Source organism: Orbicella franksi, chromosome 9, assembly GCF_964199315.1.
Source record: "Orbicella franksi chromosome 9, jaOrbFran1.1, whole genome shotgun sequence".
NCBI classification, from domain to species: domain Eukaryota; kingdom Metazoa; phylum Cnidaria; class Anthozoa; order Scleractinia; family Merulinidae; genus Orbicella; species Orbicella franksi.
The window spans coordinates 17,337,649-17,365,511 of record NC_138153.1 but is presented as its reverse complement, the minus strand read 5'-3'; the positions used below and the strand labels follow the sequence as shown (position 1 = coordinate 17,365,511).

The 27,863-nt window shown below is 38.7% G+C and overlaps 3 protein-coding genes and 1 long non-coding RNA gene across 7 annotated transcripts; all 4 read left to right on the top strand.

Moving 5' to 3' along the window:
- The first annotated feature begins 910 nt into the window (after nt 1-910).
- On the top strand, nt 911-2,328 carry LOC145497824 (carbohydrate sulfotransferase 11-like). The gene has a single exon (XM_081477694.1). It carries the CDS (start codon nt 1,067-1,069, stop codon nt 1,802-1,804), a length of 738 nt encoding a protein of 245 aa, XP_081333820.1. The 5' UTR covers nt 911-1,066; the 3' UTR covers nt 1,805-2,328.
- A 3,618-nt stretch (nt 2,329-5,946) lies between these two features.
- LOC145497784 (melanopsin-like) lies at nt 5,947-7,104 on the top strand. Its single transcript, XM_081477641.1, has one exon. It carries the CDS (start codon nt 6,139-6,141, stop codon nt 7,102-7,104), a length of 966 nt encoding a protein of 321 aa, XP_081333767.1. The 5' UTR covers nt 5,947-6,138.
- Nucleotides 7,105-11,472: 4,368 nt separating this feature from the next.
- On the top strand, nt 11,473-12,654 carry LOC145497783 (melanopsin-B-like). The gene has a single exon (XM_081477640.1). It carries the CDS (start codon nt 11,689-11,691, stop codon nt 12,652-12,654), a length of 966 nt encoding a protein of 321 aa, XP_081333766.1. The 5' UTR covers nt 11,473-11,688.
- Nucleotides 12,655-21,629: 8,975 nt separating this feature from the next.
- On the top strand, nt 21,630-27,397 carry LOC145497827 (uncharacterized). 4 transcript variants are annotated; one of them, XR_014050727.1, is made up of 6 exons: nt 21,630-22,413; nt 24,599-24,687; nt 25,268-25,576; nt 26,022-26,164; nt 26,732-26,843; nt 27,166-27,397. It is a non-coding gene; the product is annotated as an uncharacterized LOC145497827 (long non-coding RNA). The 4 variants fall into 4 exon arrangements; XR_014050726.1 differs by having other exon boundaries at nt 26,729-26,843; XR_014050728.1 differs by lacking the exon at nt 21,630-22,413 and having other exon boundaries at nt 24,600-24,687; nt 25,459-25,576.
- Nucleotides 27,398-27,863: the final 466 nt, after the last annotated feature.

Below are 27,863 nucleotides of genomic sequence, written 5' to 3'. Positions count from 1 at the left end.
GACATGCATGATTGTCAATAAATTTCACTGTACAAAGCTATTCAATCATGTCTATGATAACGCATAATTCTGGTTCAACTCCATTCTAACATGACTAAATCATTCTGAATCATAAATTAGAACTAACCTGCTCTCATCTGACAATCTTAGGATCCGTGCTTAAAGCTGACCAGGCGTATTGAAAACTTGAACATCTGCTTTGCATGTTTTTTACTGACGTTTCTTCTGTTTTAAACGGTCTCTCCCATGCAGAAGACACTGAATGCTTTACAAAACTCGAGAAATATAAAGGTAGGCTTGTCTTTTGAACAGTGTCGATATACATTCATGGCGATTTTATCAATGTGTCTGTTCATGGCATGTGAAGTAGAGTAATATAACACGTTCACAATTTTCACTTAACCGCGGTGTTACGTACATAAATAGAATAATAGAGCTAAGAATTCCTTCCGTTTGCCCAACTGTAGGACAAATTTAACGAAATTCTCTCTCCGTATCCACGGTCCCAAATTATCTAATTCTCAATTCTCTCCGCACTAAAATTCAAAGTGGCTCTAGTATTGCTATGTTAACCTCTAAACTTAAGTCATTCATCTTGGTACAAGTATATTTATTTCTCTTAGTGTGCTTGTGTGTGCTTTTTTCACATTTTCAGTCTTCCTTTGCTTTTGCGCATTTGCGTGTTAAGTTTTGCTTAAGTATTATTTATCTTAAAGTATAATCATTTTGTGTGCCGATATGGTCAGCATTTTTATTCTTTTGCTTGAAGTCTTAGGTACCCTTAAGGTAGTCCTTTACATAAGGCTTCCTTGCCTTGTAGATCAATATTTTTTATAATATAAATGGCAAAAATAAAACAAACAATTTGAACTTTTAATTTGCTATCTTACGTGATTAAAGAATTTTTTTTTTATTTCAGCAAGACAAATTGTCTTCTGGCATAGAGAAAAGGCAACGTAAACTAAAGAGACATCTGTCTGATTATTGCCGAGTAAATAATCATAAACAAGGACTACCGGGCCTGTACCGTTTCCAAGTAATCGAATCTCCTCAAATCGTTTTTTGCATGGTCCCTAAAGTGGCTAGTCGTCAATGGAGGAACATATTTAAACAACTGCGACTGCCCAAAGAGCAAATGCGAGCCAACCTGGATCAATACAACGCAACAGACATCTGCAATTACCTGACGAAATCATACAAGTTTATGTTCGTGCGCGAACCTTTTGAGCGTTTGTTGTCAGCTTACAAGGATAAGTTCGTTTACACAAGGCCAGTTGATCGACATCTGCTCGAAATTTACGGCAGAAAGATTATACGGGATTTTCGTCCAAACGCCACCCAACAGGCATTGCGAACTGGCCATGACGTCACTTTCCCAGAATTCATAGAGTATATTCTGAAAGAAGGTATTCATGAGGGTCTAAACTGGCATTGGAATACGTATGACGATCAGTGCAGGCCTTGTAGTGTGAAATACAACTTTATAGGACGCTTTGAATATCTTCCCCACAACGCGAATTATGTATTGAAGAAGGCTGGAGTTTATAACTTGCTAAAGTTTCCGAGTGAGAATAATTATTCCAGGAGGCGTGATGAGTTGCTAAAGTATTATTCCCAGATCCCTCTGGAGTGGATTGTTCAGCTGCGGAGAGTTTACCACAGCAATTTCGAGATGTTTGGTTATCCGTTTCCAGGCCTCCTCCAGGCCTTGTTTAAGAACGTCACCGGTCAGATTAGTAGAACCGACCAAGCTGAAGTGTCTGATCAGGTTGGTATAACTGGTCAAACCGGTATAACTCCTTAGAGTGGACAGGGTAGACAGTTTAGTATAACTTGTCTGACAGGACAGACTGGTTTGCTTTGTTTAATTGATCAGACTGGTAAACCGTTAGGAAGAGGAATTGCCCTCTGAAGTTGTTGTATTCTTGGGTTTCACCCACGTGACCAATAGCTTAGCAACGGTTACTATCCGCCATCTTGGTGTCCCTCAAGCGTAAACAAACCGTATCCAAAGGAGAGTTCATGCGAGAAGGAAGAGATGGTTTTATGCTTTTTTTTTTTGGCTGTTCGAGCAAAAGTGGACATCATAAAGGCTTAGGGTTTTTTGGTATATCTAAGATTATTACAAATCAAGGGGAAGAACAGGAGGAACTCACTACTAGGAGGAGAAATTAGTGGATTTCTGGGGTGAGTCGCAGCGACGCTACAAACAAGAGAGTGTTAGAGAGTGAACGAGTTTGTAGCAAACGCTTCGCTCAGAAACTACCGGAACAGAGCGGCTTTGGTCGAAAGACAGGTGAATAATTAGCTTTAAACAGAAACATAGAACTAAATCAGCATTATATTTGATACATATTATGCCGAAATAAAGGGTGAATAATTAGCTTTTAAAATACTGAACAGAAACGGAAAGTCGAAAGACTGGTCAGCAAAAGGATCAATTAAAGTTAAAGCTACTGCTTTAATTTTAGTTTGGCATAAAGCTGAACCATTTCCTCTTTCGAAGGCACCGATGCGCGCTGCATACGTTGAGGCGCCGGCTGATGCAGTCCCAGAACTAGAAGCTGCTGCATGGTTCGACGCTTGCGGCTGTTGTAGATCCTCAATTTTCTGGTTGAGCTTTTCTTTGAGCTTGTTAGCCGATGAAAAATCGATGTTCTGGGCCCTCGCATCCGGCACTTCATTGACATATGTCGACAAAATCCACGAGTATTTTACCTGTGTGCAAGCGAGCTTGCCATGAATTCGCATTTTATTAAAAATTTTTGGCTTATTATTTTTATGAGAACGTTGTTATTTACAAGTTCAGCATTTGGTGCATGGCTGAAATGGCTTCCTTTTGAGAATACTGTTCAAAGACTTCTTTTAAAACAAGAAATCATCAAAGGAAAAATATTGTCAGAAACAGAAACAAAGAACTAAATCAGCATTATATTTGATACATATTATGCCGAAATAAAGGGTGAATAATTAGCTTTTAAAATACTGAACAGACACGAAAACATAAAAATAACAGGACTTTGATCAATTTATTCACATGTTCGAGGAGAACTGTTAAACTCTATACACAACCTTTCGGGATACTACCTGGTTAAGTAGCATGCTTTATCTTCCCGGTTAAGGTAGAAGTCATTCGAGGCATATGGGACATTCGAGGCATTCGGGTCTCTAAAAGGTATTGTAAGCCAATCAGAAATGGAATAAAAAAAACTCTTTTAAATTAAGAATGATTTCTGACTTTTCTGAATCACTTTGATCGTTTACTGCACGTTAGACAAATTTCTCGACCTTATAAAAGTACATATAGCGGAAAGAGCCTTTCAAACGATAAGTGGGATTTAAAACTGGCACATGCCGGCATGACTTAGAGAATTCATTTAAAATCAAGTCTGTTACTCCAGTCCGAAAGTAAAAGACTATAATTCCATAGTAGTAGGACCGGCGTTCATTCCTTACGCTTCGTAGTACGGAGGAGGAGCCTGCATCCTGGGCATTCAACCTGCTCGTTGTGGAGCTTGCGCATATGCTCCGTGAACAGGATTCTTTGGCATGCCTGGAGCTGAGTTATACGAGGCACCTTGACGATAGGGATGGTGAGGCCCAAGTGCTATAGAGAGCTTGAGATGATACAACCCATCGATTTTTATTTGTCTACAGGAGATGGATCACAGACTACAATTGCAACTATGACACCGTCCCCACAAGGGCTCCGATCACGGTACCCACCATGCTCGCTGTTGCGAAACAGCATGAAAAGAAAATCTTTCAACAACAATATTCGAGATATTTGAGATTAGAGACAAATTAGTGAATCGTCTTCAAAGTTTAATAGTCGGTACTCATAGTTATGTTTTAGATCAACAAATACTTGGACCACTACAGATCTTTGTCCCAAAGGGACGATATCCACAAGCTCACTTCCATCATAATACAGATCCTCTAGGATTGGCAGTTATTTTGGAATAATAACGTATGCCTTCCACAGTGAGAGTTTCTGCGACGATCGAATAGCTAATTAAGAAAGTAATTCATAGTCGACAAGAGAACAGCCACTCTAGACTATTTACTGAAAAAGAAAAAAATGGTTTGTGAGCCGTTGTTTTTTGGGTTTTTTTCCCTCTCTCTCTTGCTGGTGAAACCAGTGAAACCCCGCTCTACGGACATCCGCTTAATACGGACACCTGCTTCTAACGGACAGTTTTCTTTGTCCCGACAACTAAAAAGCTCATATATTTTCTCTTAAATTAGCCTGCTTAATACGGACACCCGGATAATGCGGACACTTTATTATGTCCCTTTGGTGTCCGTATTAACGGGGTTCCACTGTATGTAAATGGATAAAAAAGAAAATCTAGAAGAATCATAAAATCGTCTAATTACTTACGAAACCTCTTTGGAAAGATTACATTTAAAATGAGAATTGAGACAACTTCCCAGAACGGTGAACCATTAAGTGCATTCCACCCAGCAGCATAGTTACTAGTGGAATAGTAATTCCATCTGCTGTATGAGTTACAACTTTAGAAAGGCTGTTCTTAGATCTTTTACTATAGTGATGAAAATCACAATTACATTGAAAAATGTTCTTGAAAAACATGACGAAAAAATTTCAATTGACAAAATAGCGCCAGGTTTAACTCTCCAAAGGTTGCCATTACCGTTTCTCAAGAGCATGATATAAATTACTATTAGGCAACTTTTGATATAGCACCTCTAAGTCCGCCATCAATAGTGACTTACGTCACCGTTAGGTAATCAAAAGCACTGAAAAATGTTACCCAAGCACTAAAAGACAAGTAATCCGCCTCAGTAGAGCAAGCGTTCTTTTCCCTTCTGCGTTTATTTTATCTCAATTTTACCACATGGTAGGAGTGGGGAGATCTGTTCCCTTCCCTAACTTCATCAAGATTATTCAAGTAATGATAATGAAACTTAGAGGGTATATACTCTGTCCAAACATGTCTCCTGTGTAAATTACGTAATGATATACAAACAAGCCCCATCTTTGATTCCCCATCTTGAAATTTTCGCTTTGTTTTCGGAAATGTCAGAAAACCGCCTTTCAAAAATATGCGTAATCAAACATCAATATACACTGCTGAAAAGTCCTACGACGGTAAAAATATCGCATTAAAGTAACTTTGTTCATAAAAACAAGAACATTCCAAATTAGGAGAACTTATATACCTGTCAAAATACGGTTGACGAGGAAACATAGACTTACGGGTGCAAGGTTCCCTGATAGGTTTTAGATTTTCTTGAACATTAACAAAATATGATTTAATTTTAGTGAAATTATAAATTGACTGTTGAACTGGATAGGCCCAAAATTTCCATCATGAGTTTTCTTTAAAAATGACATCGCTATTAAATTGGGAGGAAGGATTGCTCAATTGTTACTAGTAAAAAGAAAGTCATGTCCGCCGTTTCGTCGCACGAGCTCCTTTCTCGAACAGCGGCTGGTAATCGAGCCTTAAAAAAAGACCTCACATGCAAAGAGCTTGTTTTTTTGTTCCGAGCACGTGTGTTGGTCCTCGAAAGGTTTCAGATAAAATCAGAAAGTATAATTGCATTTTCTCGAACATTAACAAAAGATGATTTAATTTTTTTAGTGAATGATTATCTTACTGTTGAACTGGATCGGCACATAATTTCAGTCCCCCATGAGTTTCCTCTACAAACTACATCACTATTGCATCGGGGCGAAAGATTGCCCAATGCTTACCAACAGAGAAAAAAAAATAGTCTCGCCACAGTGTAAACAGCTCACATAACAAAACCTCACATGCAAACAGCTCGCTTTCTGTTTCAAGCACGTGTATGAATATGAGGAAACTGACGAGGAACGTGCCAAGCGTAGGAAGGTAGCTGTAATTGAGCAATACATTAGGCGTTTTGAATAAATTAAGCAAGACTTCCACGCCGGCGCGGGTGTTGATGGTTTAAGTAAATTTACAACTTCCTGATCACGCGCATAAACAAGAGAGCGAACCTTAAATGCACAAAACGAAATCAAGGCAATTTTGCAGACGGGAAATATTGAAGTCACCTTTCGTCACCTTAGCTTAGGCAATTTAAGGTACCACGACCACTTTGCCTTCCATTAAGCTGTGCACGGTCTGGCTGGGAACTCAAGAAATGGATACCATTGAAAAATGGAACGCGATCTTTGTAACAATTGAGTTGGTTGTGTTCTTATTAGGAATAACGTTTAATGGAGTTGTAATTTTTACAATTTGTAAAAACATCCATCGTCGCATCTCAGCACCGACCTATCTTATCCTCAGTATCGCGGTGAGTGATTTCCTTTCTTGTGCGATACCTGTTCCATTGTCGATTGCAAGACATTTCCAAAAGGAATGGCCGTTTGGTTTGGCTGGATGTCAGGCTCATGCGTTCATGATATTTCTACTTGCTCTCGTCTCCATCACTCATTTAGTTACCATTTCAGCGGGAAAGTACTTGACTATCACAAGATCTCTTTCCAGAGATTCTTATTTCAACAAAGAGAAAGTACTTTTGATAATCTTGGGCTCTTGGATTTGCTCACTCGCCTTCAGTGTGGCACCATTGGTAGGATGGTCGAGCTACGGGCTGGAGGGAACAAATATAACATGCTCAGTTAAGTGGGAATCTTCTCTTCCAAGCGATCAGGCATACTTTGGAGTTATAATTTTTACTTTCTATTTTTTACCGCTGGCCGTGATTACCTTTTGCTATTACAAGATCCATCAAGTTGCCAAAAAGATCGTTATCAACACTTCCCACAGGAGTAGTTTAGCCATGACTTCGAGACAAGCTCTTCTGAGGAAGCACCACAAATCTGCTTTTTATTTTTTAGCCATCATAGCCGCTTTTCTGCTCCCCTGGACTCCTTATGCTACAGTGTGCTTCCTGATAAATCTACGACTAAAGGTTAACCCTGTAGCTATCAGTGCATGTAGTGTGTTCGCCAAGATTTCGTTTTTTCTTAATCCAATGCTTTATGCAATTTTTCATCGCAAGTTTCGACGACGCTTGATTCTCTCAGTTCCTTTAGCCAGACCGAACAGGGTTGTTAGGCCAGCTGTTTTACCTTCAGCTTCACGAACATTAGCTCTTTAAAAAGCGCACATCATTGTTTTCAACTTAACTTTGAGCGGTGTTGTCGAGACCCTTTCCTACATAAAGCACACGGGTGCGTTGGTTTATCATTAAACATGATATAAAAAATGAAAACAGAGCTAGCAAGGTTGCGCTTTCAAACTGTGTGTGCTTGTGCGTGCATCCATAATCCAGTGATCAGTCTGAAACTGAATCCTAGGTTCAGTTCATAACTGATTAATTTTTTAGTCTCGCAAGAGAGTTGAAACTGACAGCAGATGCTGCATTTAATGCTAGTTGAAATCCGATCATTGCTGGATATTAAATAAAATGAGTACAACCTTTTAGGTGTTTTGTGTGAATCTCAAGTGCAATAGCTTGGAAATTTTCCCAGCATAAAGCTATTAATGACATTTACATGCTTTTATGGTTGATTAGAAAACTCCACGTACGTATATGTTGGACTACATGGCGCCTTGTATACAAGCAGGGTTATCAGACAGGCTCCGAATTGACTTGCCGAAAGAAAAATAAAACAACTCTCATGCCTTTCTGATACTTCTACTCGCACTCTTCTGAAACATGCGCTTCGCATATCATCATCAGGTGAAATCAGTCCAAAGTTAAAATAAAAGCGATTCACGTAAAATAGACAATGGCCAGCTATTGTTAGTTAAAACTTCCAAAAGAAAATATCAGGGAACAAACAGACTTCCACTGTAATATCGGCAAACTAACCAATCTACTTCACAAGACCAGGTTATTCAACTTCGTTTGCAAACACATAGACCTAGAAATGACCATAATACCTTCGCAAGCAATGCCGGTCATATATATTCTCAAAGGTTTGTTGTTTAGAAACTAAACGGCCTCTAGAAGTACGCTCCCACCAAGAAGTAAAACCTCACGTGTAGACAGATCTATCGGCCATAGAGGCACGCGGGAATATTAAGGTACGAGCAAGGCGTAGGGCGGTATTTTAATATCATTATAAACGTTTTAAGAATCAATGTGAATTAAGAAATTCATCATAAAATATATAACCGGAATATTTTTCTTCTGCGATTGAAGAGACAGAAACGAAAGCAATCTGGGGTAACACAGTGAGATGGTTGATAAATGTAACAGCTACTAGTGTTAGTCGCAACACTCCCTGTTATCGCCTATTATATGAGTAAGAATCATGGTGGGAGTCTCGAAATCCGTCAAGAACGCCATTATTCCAGTGATTGTTTAGGATTGGTAATGGTTTTACAATGTTTGACAACCTCCGTCGCCATTTCAAATTTGGTGGCTATCTATAGCTAGTTGCCAATATTGCATAGTGGTGGACTAAAATGCCTTGAGTGCATCTGAGGTTCCTACGGAAGTTACGTAATCTGTCGTGGGAGACTTGAGGGAGTTATATAAGTCGTCACGTGACGAGTTTGCTTGCTGTTTTAATGGTTTAAAATTGTGTGTTTAAAAGGAACCTCCTACTCCTTCCATTTGAATAAGCGCTCTCCGTTTGAATGTGTTTTTGCCGTTCAGCGCCCCCAATCTAATAAACGCCCCTATAACAAGAAGCACTGCTATTACGTAACCGCCTTATTCCGATGAGCACCACTATTCTACTTCAATAAAAGCGTCTTCAGTGTACATTGAGTTCATCGGTGGTTCCTGATGTTCTCTCTGAACAGCTCTCATAATTAATTCCTGTTTTCTTCTAAGCTTCTTAGTTTAATTTTATTGTGCAGGAAGGTGAATCACAAATTGTCGCCGCAATCAAATTTATGAGGGTCTCAATGAGTGTTGCTAACGGTTAATTTATTTCCGTTCAGGTTAACAGAAATCTTAGAAATTAAAAGCAATTGTAGATTTTTTAAATTGTATTCACTTTGCTTTCATTCATGATTTGATTTTAAATACTTAAAAAAGAAAATTTGTATTGTTGAAAAAAGTTTAAAATACATTTTGATTACTGTAGAAAATATTTAAGGTCTAAGGACCACTCCGGGATGTAAAAGAGGTTATAAGAACTGTAGAGTAATACAGCTGACTACTACGGTAAAAAAGATCACAAAAAGAGTCGTAACAAGAGATCTTGAGGGTTAACATTTTTTATGGCTAACGGTTAAAATTTCCAATTTTTACGCCTATAACGGCTAAATTTTTGGCCGGCTTTACGGCTAAGAACCCCGTTTATTAGTTAACCATATTGACGATGACGGTGCACAGGATGTCGACATTTGGGAAGGAGACTGTTCAGTAAATAACATTGAGGTTTACAATTTTGAAGGGTCAATTCAAACGTTATCAGGAAGTTTACGTGGGGTAATAGCCTAATGGCTTCTTAACGACCTTTCTCTGTTCCATTTTTGTTTTCACTGTGTCGTAGCAATTCTCCTTCTGTAGTAATTCAATATTTTCAGACAATGTCACTCTACTGAGATACATACAACGAATGACAACATAAGTGATAGAAGTAGCACACTTACAGGTAGACAAATTTTCTATTGCTGTGCGCTTTCGTGATGTCCTGTTTGGTTGTTTTTTTTTTTCTCATTTTGTTCCACGGAGTCAATAAATGGTGTGATGCTTAGTGCCTGTTATTATCTGGCTTGTGTTTGTAAGCGAGACAACGCGCGCTCCGATTGGCTAGTTCAAGGGTGTTATTATCCCTTAATCACGGGCCGTTTACGGGCCTGCAAAAATAAAGCAGAAGGTGTTTTCAAAAAACATTGGTTTTTTTTTCGAAAATTGTAGGGGCTGAAAACTGACGATGAGTGACGAGGAACATTACCCTGACGAACTACAATTTCAGAAGAACAGCGAATTCGCAGTGTTAAACTATGATCGAGTTGGTGCCGGGCGGGACGAAGGAAACAGCCAAACATCTTTTAATAAGCCATGTAATGAACTACTTATCAACCTCGAACGTTCGGTCCTTACGAGAAAATCTCAAACCTTGGGCTTGCCATACTGACCTCGCTATTGCTCGGTTAATACGGCGAGGTCTTGGTTTGAAATTTTCCCGTAAACACCTCACTTTCGCTTAATAAGTAGTTAATGTTTTTCTTTAAGTATTTAATTGCGTCTGTTAACTGTTTTAAATGAGTTAGACCAGCAGTGGTCGAAAATTTCCAATAAGTAAACTTTTTAAGTACTTGCATCAAACGTTAAGCTCGAAGGTCTCTTCTCGTAATCCGTACACAGCATCTTTTCCCAGTGCTAGACAATTATCATAAACCTGCCAAACATCAATTCTCAAATAAATTTTAAACAAATTAAACACTAACCATTTTTATTTAAAACTACCTAACCATCAGGGTTTCTCATTCTATCCTAGCCAGAGGACATCTGAAAGGAAGCCGTTTTGTACTCATTTAATCGCAATAAAGAACACCTTCTCTCATAAAGAACATTTAACGTTCGTTTGACAGTTCAGAAAAATGGAACCAAAGCTCGCCGCTTTACTGAAAGAAATTAAATTACAATCCATCAAAATACCCTCTCTGGTGCGTGGTTCGGTAGCCCAAATGAGTCACGCAATGTGAGTTACTCTGGCCATTTTAAAGCGGTGTACATCAGGCTTTTCTCGAGCGATTATCTCCCCAGTTTTCAGACTTCAAATTTTAAATTCTCACCTTTAGTATAACTGAGACTAACCAAGAATCCCAAAAACTACACGGGATTTTTTTAGCTTTTATTTTCTTTTTTAGTAGTTTTAAGTCTTGCAGCGTGGCTATGAAATCAGGTGAGGCATTTTGTCGACATCGTTGAGCGATAGCTAACACCATAACTTTCATTTGGCTTCAGACATATTTAAAAATGCTTGCCTGGAACAGTACAGTACAGACGGACATTCAAGCCACAGGACCTCGCCCCAGCCACATAAATATGCTGCAATTTTACACCCCTCTTATTCCAGTCTTAAGGATGAAGATCTATCCTATATGTTCTCAGTCGCATCCGAACGTCGCCCATTCTCCTTGAAATATAAACTGTTCACTGCCAAAAATCCACGCTTTTTATTCATCTTTTTTGTGATCAAAGGGACGTTTTTGGATTACATTTGTAACGGCTATTGCAATCCCTTTACCGGTGAAAGTGGAGGAAACGGTTTGATTAATTACGAAGCAAGTGTTTTCATTTCTAACCCCAGTCTAAACGTCGCAGTGAAAAACGGAAACTATCAATATAAATGGAAACTGAGTTTTTCGAAATTTCTGGTCCCTGGGGTTATCTCTCACCTGATGGAGATCACCGTAAGGCATTCCTTGAACCTTTCCCGCTGTCCTTCTATGTAACCTCCACTGACAAATACCCGTAGTTATGTTTATGTTTGTTAATCAAACAGGCATTACGGATTGCACTTTATTGGTGAAAGCCGAGGAGTGGGTCCCATTAATTACCAATCAGCTGCTAAAATGTCAGAGCGTAGCCTAAACTTTTCCGTTAGTACCGGAACCCGTCATCAAAACTGCAAACAAAAGAAATTGGAAAAGAAACTGAGTATTTGAGTATTTTAAAATTTCTTGAACTAAACTGAAGGACAAACAGGGCTATCCGAATTTCAACAAAAACTGTGCTGCACCTCAAAACTCATATTAAAAGTCTCCAAACATGGTTGTCACTGAGAATTGGAGCACCATCTTCGTAGTAATTGAGTTGGTGGTGTGCTTCTTAGGAATAACGTTTAACGGAGTTGTGATTTTCACGATTTGTAGAAATGTTCATCGACGCATCTCAGCACCGACCTATCTTATCCTCAGTATCGCGGTGAGTGATTTTCTTTCTTGTGCGATACCTGTTCCATTGTCCATTGCAAGACATTTCCAAAACGAATGGCCGTTTGGTTTCGCTGGATGTCAGGCTCATGCGTTCATGATATTTCTTCTCGCTCTTGTCTCGATCACCCACTTAGTTGCCATTTCAGCGGGGAAGTACTTGACCATAACAAGATCTCTTTCCAGGGATTCTTATTTCAACAAGAAAAAAGTGATTTTGATTATCTTGAGCTCTTGGATCTACTCACTGACGTTCAGCATGGCACCATTGGTAGGCTGGTCGAGATATGGTCTGGAAGGAGCAAATGTTACGTGCTCAGTGAGATGGGATTCATCTCTTCCAAGCGATCAGGCATACTTTGGAGTTGTCATTTTCACTTGCTACTTTTTGCCTCTGGCCGTGATCACCTTTTGCTACTTCAAGATCCATCAGGTTTCCAAACAGATTGTTTTCAACACTTCCCATAGTGGCGGCTTAGCCATGACTGCAACACAGGCCCTTCTCAGGAAGCACCAGAAATCTGCTGTTTATTTCTTAGCTATCATAGCCGGTTTTCTGATCCCTTGGTCACCTTATGCTGCAGTGTCCTTTCTTTTAGTTTTAGGACGCAAGGTTAGCCCTCTGGCTACCAGTGCATGCAGTGTGCTCGCCAAGATTTCGTTTTTCCTTAATCCATTACTCTATGCGATTTTTCATCGCAAGTTTCGACGACGTTTTATCCTTTCTGTTCCTATAACCAGACCGAACAAAGTTGTTAGGCCAGCTGTTGTACCTTCGGTTTCACGAACACTGGCTCTTTGAACAGAGCGAAAGTCTATCCTGCTTAATCTTGAACGACGTACTTGGTAAAGCTATACCCTTGATTTAAATTACTGCATAAACCAGACAGGTGCAAGCAATTCTGTGGGCATGCTGCAGGGTGTAAAACAATATGCAGACACTCGGAGTATTGCATAAAACCCTAGAAAAAGAAGGAACAGTTTGCGAGTCACGCTTTGCTTGACGACGCATAAAAACGAGACTACATTTTTAGAAAACATTTGGGATTAGCCCGTATTTTGGCTGCATGTCTCACTTTTCCGGTTTACTGTGGTCTCTTCGAATTGGTGTGAAACTGACCCAATCGCGTAATGTTTTTCAAACATATATTTCTGTATTTAGATCTCTAGCTACCTGATATAATAAAGCTTTTTTTATTATTATTTCAAATTTTATTTTACGTATCACTATTGACAAAATGGAATCATATCCTTTGATTCCAGGTTTTTATTAATTGTTTCTAACATCACCACCTTAACTTCCTATAAGCCACTAGTATATTTGATGAAAGTTCAAAATGAGAAGAATATATTTTGCATGCACCCTTTTGGAATCTGTCGAAAATGTATTAAAATTTTCTGTGATAGCAGTAACGTTTACCTTAAAACTGTCAAGTCGCCAAAACACAGTCATCAAACCGATGTCGTTAAACCCGGAAGCGGTATCCTCTGTGGACTGAAGTATAATGTAACTAAAAGGATTTTCAGACGTTTAATGAGTGTCAACAAAAGAAGATGAAGAGTAAGAGAACGAATCTCTATATAGGTCTTATTCCTAACCGAAGTTTATCCCTCTAAACATATTTTTAGATCATTCCAGTGTTCAGGAATTCCAGGTGGTCTCGAAATAGCCAATCCTGCGTTGCAGGTTCCACTCATCTGGACAGCCCAAAAAGCTTTCACACGTATTTTCGTTCGCCACGAAAACATCTACATAAAAACATCAAATATCTGCGCAACGCTGTCGCTGAGGTAACATCATCTGCCGGTTACCATATCTAAAAATAACTTAAAGGTATTACTTCTAGAATAAGGCCTTTACAGCGAATTAACTCTATTACTCTTCATCCTCTCTTTATATTAATTATTTATTAATTATTGATAGATAACCCAAATGCAATAATAATTCTAAGGATAATTAAATATATAAAAGATAAGCTAAAGAGGGCTATAAAAAACTGCAATGTTTGGTTTTCTTAAATCTCAAGCATTTTTTTAATATTTTTTTTTCATTTTTATCATTTTAAGTTTTTTTTTTTTTTTTCATGTGCGAGACCTACAGTCTAAATTAGAAGAGCTATTTGATGTAATGAATTATTTAATCCACGAAGACAGGCAGATCAATATGCAGAAAAAATATGCACTGATAGCACAGGGTGGAATTAACAAGTTCTTCCTTGAACAAACTGTAAAATTCGGGCCCTTAAGGTTAAAGTATACCCTCAGGGGTGTCTCGCGCGCAAGCGATGTAGCGCGTGCAGTTTAAGCTGTAGATACCTAAACCCCTATATCAAATTAAAGCTTATGGGGCTGGCTATCAAACTATACCACGAATTTTGAAAGAAAATGAATTGTCGAATTTTTCACGACCACTAAATGCGAGCGCCCGAATCACCTTTCGAAAGCTACAAGTCAAAGTGAATTTCGTTTTTCGCCAATTTAATTTTTCCTCGGTTTCAGGGCCCAAAGCGCTTTAAAAACGTGTCTGCGTTTTGGGATATTCAATTGCAGTAAAAAGTTACAGAACATTTTCGAAATAGGATTTAAAAAATGTGGAGTGATCGTACAAAAATCGCTCTCGAAGAAAAAGTATTTCGAAATTAACAATTCCCAGACACATTTTTGTAGTTTATATGTTAAACTAGCCACTGTCCAAATTTAAGAGCAATTGAACCAATTCCCTTTGAGTTATAACTCTTTAAAATGTCTGCTTCAAGTGAAAAAATTTATTCGAGAAAACAGCGCTAAGAAAAATTTTCTGCTTCGCAAACAAACTCCGCCCACAAACGCCTTCAACTGGGTTCTCAGATAACTAAGCCAATCAGTGCAGGGAAAGTTTACTACCGTTAACCTCCTGGTGAAATTTATGCGCGAATCTCTAAAAAACTCTTGTGTTTCGCAATGCGCTCAAGGAACCGAAGGCAGAGAGATTATTTTTCTGTAGCTCGGTTTTTCTTGAAGCTGGTCTGGCAAAATGGAGAAGACTGAAAAGGATACGAACGCTAGAGTGGCTGAGCGAAGGAAACAAACAAAAGAAAGCGCGGAGAGCAACTGTGTGTGGGCAACTGTGCATGGATAATATTTCAAATGGTCTCAATGAGTCCGACGATTCGTCGATATCGGACTCATCAGAAGAGTCTCTGTCAGCATCCCTGCTATTGCTGTCAAGTTCCGAAATTTTTACAGAACCTTTCTTTTCTCTTACCACGAATATTTGCCCGCCTTATACGATAACTATAGCTTCATCCGCGTGGCGAACTTTCGTTTCTTCACTCATTGATGTATTTTCATTCGTTCTTCGCTGTTTCCGCTTTTTCGAACTGGTCCATGGTTTAAACGTGGTCTATGTTTACTTATAACTTAATAGAGACACGCCTAATACCAAAGATGCTGGGTAGTCAGAACAACAATGCTGATCAACTGAGTAGTCAATTCGTGACATCCATATAGGTAATTCCCGCGAAAATCGTCTCGGTTGATTGCATACGCGCTATAGGGTTGTCAATCATGAGGTAAACTTTTACTTCCGGTGAAAACGTAAAACCGCCATTTCTCCACCAATATTTAGCCTTTTTCAAAATTTTTTTTCAGAAATTAGAGATTATTCTTCGACCACTATTTTGACCCAAAAATCCAAATTTGAAGAAAATTGCCGACCCGAAGGTATACTGTAACCTTAATAAACCTCAGAACACTGCATTGCTTAATAAAGGCTTTTAACAAGGATAGAATGCTGTTGTTTTTCTTCTTCTTCTTCTTCTTCTTCTTCTTCTTCTTCTTCTTCTTCTTCTTCTTCTTCATCTCTTCTTCTTCTTCTTCTTCTTCTTCTTTTTCTTTTTCTTTTTCTTTTTCTTTTTCTTTTTCTTTTTCTTTTTCTTTTTCTTCTCCTTCTTCTTCGACTTCGTCTTCGTCTTCGTTTTCGTTTTCGATTTCGTCTGCTGCTTAAATCCCCACTTTCCTTTCTCAAAGGATCATGACTAAAGAACCGCGACATGGGTACTGCGAGCAAACATATGGGTGACATAACTGTACCTGAGGGATACATGAGAGCGACAGACTAAAAATTTCAATGTGAAAGTGGGTGTTTGCGAGTTGACAGCGGTCATTAGTACAGAGGAGAGTTATGCAGAAAACTAGGTTAGTTCACAAGCCCTGGGGTAGGTAAAGTCTTGCGAGCCAAGTGGTCCATCAGGCCGGAGCTTATCCCGGTTTCTCTAGCATGAAGCGACTAGGAGTATTTCTACTCCCCCCTGGATGGGATGCTAGTCCATCGCAGGGTTACCCCCAGCATTAAGTTCGCCGGTACCCATTTATACACCTGGGTGGAGAGAGGCACTGTGAGAGCAAAGTGTCTTGCCCAAGAACACAACACAATGTCCCCGGCTAGGGCTCGAACCCGGACCGCTCGATCCGGAGACGAGCGCACTAACCATGAGGCCACCGCGCCTCCCTAAGGGGTACTCCCTCATTAAAAGAAGACATACCGTTTTGGTATGTCTTCTTTTACACCGACCCTGTGTGTTACCATTAGATTGGCGTGTTTTGGGGTTATTTCTACGAATATTGTGAAGTAGCATCTGAGTTCAAGACAAGTGTAAGCAGCGTAATGGGTGTGAAATACCTTAAGAAGACGATATGAACCAGTAACATCAGTATTAGGAAGCAATGAAACATTTGATACATTTATGATGGCATTTTATACATTTAACTTTGACTGTAATTGCAACTGCAACTGTAATTATAACTGCTAGCCCTTGGTATAGACAATTCTCAGATATTGAAGGTAAGAGGGAATTTAAGAAGGCAACAACAATAACAAAAAGGACCAGTTCATTCTGGAATCTAAATGTGATGCACTTAAAATAGCCAAAGTAACATGTCCAAGAATTATAATTGCATACAGTTATTGGATGGGAAAATACTAATCAAGGCTGAGCCAAAAAGCAATTCGGATTTAGCGTATCATGATTTACATTTATTGACCCCTGGCGGCGTTTTCCAAACTAGATACCGTCAGGACAACCGTCGACGAACATTTTCACTCAACGGTCCTTTGTTTGCATGTTTGAAGAACAATTTGATTGAGAAGTTAAACATTTTGCAGCAGCGAACGACCGACATTTTGTCAGAATATGCGCATATTTTGCCTCCAAGGTCGAAGGGAGACAGACGTTTTGACTCAACAGTCTAATACTTTGTCACACAGTTTGACTCAACAGTGAAAGGTGTAACCTCATTGGACCATCTAGTAACGTCGTGCCCTCCATACAACTACTGTTAACCTCCATAAAAATCGAAAAGAAAATAAATCTAGATAACGGCACCCTTAATCGATCTTTTAAAAAGAAGTGGAACCCATTGAAGAACGCCCTTCAGTAATTTTTTTTTTATGAGCCAGTTCCTCTGGACTAGAAACTTTTATATCTTTAAACTAAACTAAAAAGAAATCTATGAAGCGATCGTTCTTCTCTCGAGAGCCACTCGAAACCGTGAGTTTAGCACAAGTCCAGTTTGTGATTGATAGTTGTTGTCCCATTAGCCAATCATTTGAACAATTCTAACAAGGATTACGATTTGTTTATTTTAGCGTGCTTTATCAGAGAACAGATGCACGCTGACGCCACTTTTACTCGTTTGGAAAATAAAGTTTGGTTGAAAAAACTAGCTGAATATGTGGGGAAATTAATGGATTCTTTATCTTCGGAAGCCGGAGAAACACTCGACTACGTCTCGTGTTTCCCCTACACTTCTTTCGTGCCCTGTCGCTTCTTGGGTGCTTGACAACAGAACAGAGCACAGTTGAGGCTTCTTTATTTGTTAATTATTTTAAGTACCGTAAGTACAATGTACGTAATTATATGTTTTGCAATAAAAAAATGTCATGCCTTCCCCAGGGTGGGAGAACTCCCAAATGAAAAGGTCGGGGATGCTCGTCGTCTCGCTTTGGAGTAGAAATCAAGGATTCTAGTAAGGCTTAGGGTGTTCAGGACGAAACGCCACTATTTTTAGCTGTCAAAGTATCTCTTTGGGTGCACTCGAAGATATGATGATAATTAAACAACACTCTTATTTCCGTTTTTAGGCTCCATTTCCGCCGGTCTCTTGAGTCCGGTCTACTGGCTCGGGCTCCTCACCTAAACCGCGGCTGGTAGTCGAGCGTATTCCGTTGTGGTACCACACCCAGATTGGTCTCCTTTAGGGGTCTAGTTCAAATTTTCCAACAAGCATCTCCGACCTTTTCGACCTCCACTCCCCCCCCGGGGGGTGTGCTTTCCCTTGATGCCCCATCTAGCGAACTCACTTTAACGAGAGATCTGGTTTTTAGTTCACCTTCCACGAATATCTCCGAAGACAAACTGATGGTGGTAATTTACTCAAAAGACAAGTCTCTTTATCCAGTAATTGCCGCCCCTTAAAGAAAAAATCATCTCTATGAAGCAAGACGCAATCGATTTCTTCGCATCTTCATTGGTTAATTGGCAACAACTGGTCGCAAGGTAAGGCAGACTAGCTCATCAAAACCTCCTGACGTCACTGAGTGAGATTAATCACTAAACCGATCGTGACCTCGATGAATACTCCCCCGGGCATTTAGAAATACGCAGGCAATATAAATATCTTCCGATTCTTTCTCATCGTCAGCAACTCGTGCAGTGTGAAACGCGTGCAGTGTGCATTGGTTATGACGTCACATAATGAAAAAGCCAAATTGCGCATGCCCCGAATCTGACATCTACAAATACTGCTTATATGTTGGGTAGGATGTTGGGTAACCACGCTGACCCTCTCCAATAGTGTGCTGTCTCGCTAAAGTTCGCCAACAACATGTAACATACAACAATGCTTACGAGTGTCAAAAGAATGTATGGGTAATGAGCACAAAATCGATTTTTTCATTGAGTACTTTTTGTTGTTGATCTTAATCGTCACTGGTTTTAAGCAAATAATTATAGTGTAGAGTCGTATCACCGGTTGCAAACTATATTTAAATTTTCGCCCTTCTTGTTGGAGGCCCTCATTGTTTGTATTCGCGGTGACAATGATTTACGTAATAATTACATCAAACACTTGTGACTCGAAGCTGCAACTCCCAGTAATTCAGAAGACGACCCAGACGATGCGCCATCGTTCGGAAGTAGACGGCTTGTCGGACATAGTTATGAGGTACTGTTTGTCTCTGTTTGTACCTGTTACAGCGCAAAGCAAGTACTGAATTCAGTCATATTTAATTAGATAAGATAATTGTTGCACAGTCCCTCCCTAACGCTCACTGCAGCAAAAACGTTGCGTGACATTTGATGGGGTGTCACACAACTCAATTTTTCGTACAACTTGTGTTACAATAAAACTGCGACACAAGCTCCCAAAAAAATTGCCCAGTTTAACAGGACCTTCACGTACTAAGTGCAGGCGACACAGCTAGCACGCCTGAGTTAATTGAAGCTCTATAATTCCAATTTATAATTCAGACTCTGCGATTTTCAGGAGTAAAGCACGAAATCCAAATTTGCGGAAATTTGTTCGCGCGAAACTCGAAAAATCCAAAATCCGCGAAACACATACATACATACTTTATTTGAAATAGGTTAAATTAAAGGCAGCCAGAGGCTGATGTGGACCTATATTTAATCTACAAGTAATATTATATAAAAATTATGCTAATAACGATCTAAATACAATTATCAATTTAAATGTAGTGAAAATTACTAAATTAAAAATATGTATAATCTTGATTCTTATGTGAGACCATGCATGCTTCTTTCAAAAAGCTATTGTTTTTGATGAAAAATTTATGGCGACGCCGTTTTAAAAGGTTCTTGAAGTTCTTTAAGGAGGTGGACTGTTTGAGAGCGGTTGGAGTTAGTTCCCATGCTATTGGGCCTCTATATCTTAACCAGGTGATCTGTGACGTCATTGCGGGAGCCTGGGGAAAGAAATTTTAATGCCGTATCCCATAAACCAACGCACACACCAATTCAATCTGTTTTCGAATCATGGCGGCTGGTCGGCTACTATGCGGGAAGGTTTGCGACGTAGAAATCGTTCCATGGAAGAGAGATATTTATTCTAAATTAGACTGAAAGTGAAAGGTCAAAAGCTTACTTACCAGGATGTCTTCTGTGAGTCAAATCCTCGTATAATTCTTTCGGATTTCGTCAGCGCTCGATTCTTTCCCGCGGGAGAGCGTTGAATTTACATGTACATCGAATCAGTGAGTACATTTTGACGACGTACTCAGTTTTATTCTGCGGTGGAAGTGTTGTTAACAGATGTAAACAAGCTAGCTGTCCGGCTCTGAGGAGAGTCGGATCTTTCAGGATCGGATATCTTTCCTCGGGATTTCCATGGACGTGCGAACTTGGTGGGTAAGTTGCCTGTAGGCCTCCATCGGCTGCTTGCTTCAAGGGCGGAATTTTTAGTAGCAGCTCTTTCAACTGGCTGAATTTTGATTCTGTTTGACACATCGGTCCTACCGTAATCCGGTATGGTGGTTTGTCACTAGACAGGATACATTGCTCTGTCCACTTACCACTCGATTTCTGGTTGACGTCTGCTTCAATGATAGAACTCTGCGTAGCCAAGTGCCTGCGAACCTTCCTCTCCATCTTTTGTTGTGACTTGACATCTAGAACCATGGAATCTTCAGTAATTTCCAAACCAGGAACGTCAGAGGCTTTCATAACTATGCAGGATTTTTAGTGTACCGGTAGCCCTCTTTTTATTTCTAAATATCCTAAAGAGGGTGCAAACTTGTGAAAGACGTGGACATTATTTCCTAATTTTAAAAGTACTTTGACGATTTTTGAAAATGACACTTTATGCTTTGGTTTTTGTTATTCGTATTGTGTAGTTCTAGGAAAAATCCATAACCACCCCACAGATCCCTACCTCCAGTGTTTCAAGGAAAGTAAAGCTAGAGAAAGAATTTTGGTGCCTTGGTGGGTTTTTTCTGGCACAATACAATCATTGTCAGTGTAAACTAGTTTGAAAAAGCACATTTTACCGGCTGCAATTTTTGCAATTCGCAAACATAGCGTTTCAGCTGATTGAATGCCAAGGTGAGCAGTACCAGCGTAGTACTCAGAAAGGGGTGTACCATTCAAATTTTTACCCCCAGTGTTCCCAAGATTTTGTTTAGCAAACTCTCTGTGCTTTTCTTTGGTGAGGGCTTTTCCACACAGTTCAGTCTCAATTTTTTTCTGGCAACTCTCTGCATCTGAAACTGTCCAAAATGGTTCTGGACAGATGATCTTCATGTTACCCAGTTGGATCTGGTGCTCTGGGGCTTCTGGGATTGGATAAGTAGATTTGGCAGATGAACTGCCAGTAGATAATCTCCTCTCCTTACCATCCCCCACACGTTCATCTAATAATTTTTAATTTCTTGCCCAGTCAGTGGGTGTTAAATTGTTTTTAGCTCTTTAAGTTGTTTGTAAAAAGCTTGACCACATTTTCTTGTTGTCTCATAGGCATCATTCCCCAACCAAAGAGCACCAGTTAAAACTGTACTTAGTAAATTGTGAGGCTCAGTTAGTTTCACTCCTTGCACTGGTTTCTCCTGTGAAATGACAAGACCATTTTAGCCAAGGAAAGCCATCAGTGTAATCCATTAGAATCAGACAATTATTGGCTGTATTGATTACACTCTAAGTACCAGGTTGGGTAGGAAACAATGAAATGTACTTTTCAATGTCAACATGACCTAAAAACACTTCTCCAAATTCATTGAATTCTAGTAGCGGAGCTCCCGCGCGCCGAAGGCGCGCGAGCAGAGCCCCATTCCTTAGAAATTTTGGTAAACCCATCAAGCCGAGAAAATTTGGTTATGACGTCACCGTACGAGCGAGCGAGCGAACGCCGTCCGTACAGACTCTGGGGGACGGGGAGAGGAGCCTCGCGGTAACGCAAAGTGGGGAACCGAGGGATGCCATCTTTTTTTGGCGGGATTTTTAAAGAAAAGAAAACTCATTTCTATTTGTCTTGTCAACAAATGATAGCGGAGCTTGATCTAACGTTTTAAAGATGGGGTTGCACTGAAGCATAAAACAGAAAAAGAAAGCAAGAATTAACAGGCAAAGAAGTAGCGAAGAAGATCGTGAAAGAGAGCGGGCCAACGCTGCGGAAGGAGGCGAAACAGTACTGAACACTGCCGTGAATTATAGCGAGTCAAGGACTAGAGAAAGGGGATGAAATAAAACGGAACAATGCCGTGAAGCAAAGCTAACGAGGACTATAGAAAGGAGACGAAACACCCGACGACTACAGAACTGCTCAAGTTAATTCGCGCGTCGCGTCGAGATGCCGTGCGGCCGAGCAAGAAAAGTCACATGATTAAAATCAGGTGACGAACTAGAGAACTGTGTGTTTAGAGTAATTGCAAAACATAAAACAAGGCGGAAAAAAGTGGTTGATTCGTTGATCTATCGAAAAGATTAGATCAGTTCGGTTCAGTCTTCACAACTTTTGCTGCAAGTTTCTGCCTGGAAGATTTACACTGGCCGAAGTGAACTGCCAACTTGAGGTAAGTGACGTTTGTTGTGGCGTTTGCTATGGAAATTATGAAGTTGCCTCGGCGAGATAAGCTTATTTTTAATAGGAATCCTTTTTAAAGTCTTCCTTATTTGAAGCCATGCTGTGAGGCATTTTATAAATTACATAGGTTTAATCTCGCTCATAACAATAACACGTGAGTGGCTTTGTGGAGGTTGTTGTAAGTTGCATATTGTAAACAAATCAAGTTTTGTCTCGAGTTTCGTCGTCACGTTTAAAAAAAAAAAACTGTATTTGTAAACATTGCCGGGCGAGTTTTGAAGTTTTCTCTGTGTTAGTTGGCACAACCGCTTCCTAGACTACAAAAATTTCTTAAACCAAAATAGGTCAACAAACCATTTTAAGCCGAAGCGAACAGGATTTGCTAAATTTACTTTTGACCTTCCTATGTGAATATTTACATCTTGTGATTACAACGTGTTTCCTCGTTTTTTTAGTTCAATTTATTCGGTTTGGCGAAATGCTTGGGGGGAATTTCCAGGTTAATTTGGTTGAAGACTGGTAAAGCAGTACCGCCGATAAAATGACTGCAAAGCTAAATTAAGCCGTCGGCAAAAATACACACTGTGATATTTAAATCTATGCTTAAACGTGAATAATTGTTAAACTTTAACACTGCAAGCTTAAACGAATTTTCTTCATCCTTTCTTTCATTCGGCCATCCTTCATTGAGAAGGGATTTGCTGTTTGATACTCAGATGTAGTGATATGCATATTGTGTTTATATTATGTAGATTTCCTCGTTTTATTTTGTTGTTGTCCAGTTAGTTCGGTTTGGTGAAATGCTTGTGGTCGAAATGTCGAGTAGACGATTATGCATGTAAACCCTGTCGGCAAATAAAGCTCTACTTCGATTTTGATTTGCTATTTCATTTTATTAGTGCGGCTGCTTTTGGTTGGGGGTACATGGCCCCTATTTTCCGAATGAAATGTTATTCCCCAGTGTGGTATTTGCACTTATGGAAATATTCCATAAAAGTGAGATAGTACTAATTAAAAACAAAATGCTAAGAGCTTTACTCGGTAATGAACAGTGAAAATGACATTTACACACTTTTACAAAATTAGGGCATAGAAGTCCTTGCCCTGACCATTTCTCGGTAATAAAAATAACTTTTACATATATACATTCAAAATTTAGTTGGTGAGAGTGCATTCCTTGCTCCACTCTCTCTCTCTGCTCTCTTCTTCACACTAATTTTTTGATTGACTAACTTATTAACCAAATGTCACTGACTGTTTTCTTTGTTGTGCTTTACTTTTTTGTTTGTCGAAGAAAGTTTTAGTTTCTTCCTGGCTGTTTCCTTTGTTCTGTCCAGTACCAATTCGTTTGTGATATAACTTTGTGAATTCTCTATTCTCATAAAATTTTATCTCGTCAGGGTAATAGAATGCACTCTCAGAGTATTCAATCATCGTTTCAGTCGCGACAATTTTCAGGAAAAAAGCAGTGGTTTTCTTAATTTCCTTTTGCTTTGTTTTAGGACTTTTTAGCAGGCTGGTAATTGGCCCATGGGCATTACAGGAGAATAATTTTCAAGTAAAGAATTAGATTCATTTCAGTGTCAAGTATTTTAAAATTATTACAAATTGGGCATTTCATTTTTATTTTTGTCACACGTGATGTTTTACGATTTTACCGACATATACATGTACATGTACCATGTAAATGGAAATAATGCACTAGCTAGAAAATCAGAGCGTGCATTACATTGGCTCAAAACGCAAGCCATATATAACAAATGTATGTAAAAGATATTTTTTATAGCAGAGAGCTGGACAGGGCAAGAACTTCTCCTTCTTTTGTAAATATATTAATTCCTCTCAGCCCTGTCAAAATGTCTCCGGAACCTTCATTTTTGCAACCTAGAGTCCATTATTTTTCACCATACCTGACACAGAAGCTCACCAAATCCTAACAAATAACTAACACAGGTGTATCTCTGTTCTTTACTTTGTATTAAATGATTGCATATTCTGTTATCCTGCCTAATAACTGCTAGAAACAATTTTGACAGAGCTGTTTCAACAGTTTCAGTCAAATTGATTTCCAGTTAAACAGCACTACATGTAGCAGTGTTATAATGAGTGTGAACTTTATGGAGGGTTTTAAAGGTTTATTATTATTATTATTATTATTATTTTTATGATAACAGAAGACAGCAAAATATACATGTGTATACAGTTATAACCTGATGTTGGTGTTGGTTGTGAATTGCAATTCATATTAGTCATCCTATTACAGGTAAGGGGAAAAAGTTCAGAATGTTCAGAACATCTCTTTCACCAGCACACCTGCATTATACCGGTGCAATCACTGAGTCGTTATATATATATGTAATGTAATAATATAATGAATTGAAGATTTCATCAGCTACTAAAGTGCTCAATAGGCAAACTAGAGCGATGTGTAGATTTTCAGAGTTGGATTATTTGGTCGAAGAAAAGACCGTGCTTGCTTAGCTTTACCAATCATATCTCTGCATGTCACACCACTGGGCATTGTTCTGTATTTTCAAATTTTGTATATCTTCTTACGTATCCGTTATTTTTGGCAGTTGCCTGATGATTGCTTTGCAAGGAGCATGAAACTCTGAGTAGCAATAAATGTCTTCGACCAAATAATCCGACTCTGAAAATCTATATATATATATATATATATATATATATATATATATATATATATATATATATATATATATACATATATGAATATACACACAGAGAAATGTAAAGTTATGAACTTAACATTAAAATCTGACATTTGAATGCCTCCTTTGCTAAAGTTAGTCACCATCTACTTATCAATCCCTGTGAATTCATAGAGAATTACCACCTAATGTGGAAGTCCTGTCTTCAAGTGAGGGAAAATGACACTGCAAAAAGTTACGAAAAAAGTTACAATGAAAGTAAAAAGAATTGTGAATGTCGATCGTGACTTGGTGTACATTGTACATCATGTAAAGGTATGTGGTGAGTGCTAAAGGCATAACATTTCATGCATTTGCCTTTTCAGGATTATTTAACAGTGACATTTTAAAAGATGTGATGAGAAAAATAATGAGTATTGTCAAGGCAGGACCAGTTTATGGACGGCGTATGCAGACAGTAAGAGGTGCTGTAAGCATTACCAGGTAATTAAGTTAGTTTTATGCTTATGACTTCTTGTACTTGGATTTTGTGTCATTTTGTCACAAGAATAGGTAATGAAAGATGCATTAGTTGACACAATTTATTTTCAAAGGCAAACTTAAAAGTCTGCCTATGGTGGATACCGGTTGTGTGTAAAGTGAATGTAAAGCAAACACACTGTTAAAGATGTACGTGCATGTTAATATTGAATAATCTGAAATTTCAGCGAGTTTGAAAATATATTATATCTATGACAGTTCTGAGGTGAGGGCTGTTACATGTACATGTAAATGGCTCATGCTCGATTTTTCATTTGTTATGATTTAGCTGCCAGTATGTTCTGTAAATTAATTTTAATAGTCATCTGTTGGTGTGCTACGATTTACACCAATATTTAACCAAATAATGTACAGTGTAAATTAATCAACCAAATTATGCTGTTTTCAGTTGACCAATGCTACTACATGACTACATTGTAATGTGATGCTGAAGCGCACAAATTTACAAACATGCCCGGTGTCAACTTGTCAAATGTATGAACTGGCCAGCCAGTCTAGATTACAAAACTTTCTGAAAGTTTGCCTTACCAGGTAAGATATTTCTTAAAGCATATTTTGTAATTAATGATTTCTCAGACATTGTTTTCTTCAAGAAAAGATTCATACCCCATATGGAGGTTTTTTGCTGTAAGAACTCCCTCCTCCTGTTACTTTGGAATTTCTAATAACTGGCCATGAATGGGTGTTGGGTGTAAATATCTTCTGGAACTGCACACTCAGATTAAGTCAGCAAGAACATCAGTATTTATCCTGACAAAGTCTGATTTTCAGATTTGCGACAGCCTGGATGGCTCTTTGATTGGAACTGTGCACACTGTTGTACTGCAATGTTCCAGTTTCTTGTTTAAACCAAATTGCATGTGCGCTCAAAAGCAAGTCGCCAAGTTCATAACAGTTATATATGTTTGCTTTGCATCTCAGGGTAGAGCCTGCCACTGTGAAAGTTTTGGTACCATCCCCCTAACAATTGATTCACTACTGTAGACACTCAGTAAACAACTAGCAATGAAGTACACTGTATATCAATGAAAGGAATGTCATCTGTTGGTTATAAATTATAATTGATATGTCTTTGTATGTTCGGTGGTGTTCAAGTAGCAGCTATACACAGAATGATTACATCCCTGTTCCTGTCAGTCAATATACCAACAGTGTACACATGGGCAGCCTGGATAAAAACATCAAATATTTTCAAAGCAACCATGGCCAGGTGAGATATTTCTAAAGAAATATAAATTCAAGGTCCTCATGATTGCTTATAGGGATTGATTTTTATTGTAAACAATATCTTACTGAGTGTATTTTTCTTGTGTACTAATTGTTGTAGAACACAGAGATCACTGTCATGACAGAGATATTAATGTGTGAAAAGTTCCATAAAAAATGCACTGGGAGCAAATTAAATCAACACAGATGCAGCTTCTGAGAGATCCCCAATATTAATGAAACATACATTGTACATACATGTAAAAGAGTTCAATAATTTATTACTTAAGATTGTAATGCTCTGTTTGGTTTCTCTATATTCACAGACAACTTGATGCCATATTAATTTCTACACTAAGTTCATTGAACAAACTGACTTGGAAGTTGAGTTCTGCAACCCATACTGAGAGAAGTAATATCATACAGCTGTAGCTGCAACATTGTGACAGATGAACTGTATTACATTATTAAGAAACACCTATGATACATATATTAACTAATTATTTGAAGTGTCTGTTAAATTAATCAGTTTTTCTGAGAGATAGTTTACTCATTATGTCATGGTTTATTTAAATAATTGTGTTTTTGGCTTAAAAATGATATTTATTGTGCTTGGTTTATGTTGCTCTTAAATCAATTTTGTGATAACCTCTGTATTGGGCATGGCATAGGTTAATATTTTGCCAACACGAAATGGAGAACTGGGTCTTAAGCAAAGTTGCAGGATTAGTATTTTTGCAGAAAGAAAGAGTCGTGAAATTTGACATTCTACCGACAGCCTTGCCATTCGCAACGTCCAGTAAGGTTAATTTGATCCCTAGCATTGTACAAATAGTGTTCTCTAATTTATAAATTATTTCAATCTGTTGTTTAAATGATTGCCTTATAACCTCATGTCCAGCTTTGGTGCATGCAGGACATTGATGTATTGTTTATCCATTTTGCTGTAAATTATCTTTAATTGATGTGTCAATCAGAACATATCTTGGATATGCTGGCTTTTTCTGACAAATGTACCTATGCC

Excerpts from the sequence above, each read along its gene's own strand:
- LOC145497824 (XM_081477694.1), top strand. The coding sequence starts at position 1,067 with ATGGTCCCTAAAGTGGCTAGTCGTCAATGGAGGAACATATTTAAACAA.
- LOC145497784 (XM_081477641.1), top strand. The coding sequence starts at position 6,139 with ATGGATACCATTGAAAAATGGAACGCGATCTTTGTAACAATTGAGTTG.
- LOC145497783 (XM_081477640.1), top strand. The coding sequence starts at position 11,689 with ATGGTTGTCACTGAGAATTGGAGCACCATCTTCGTAGTAATTGAGTTG.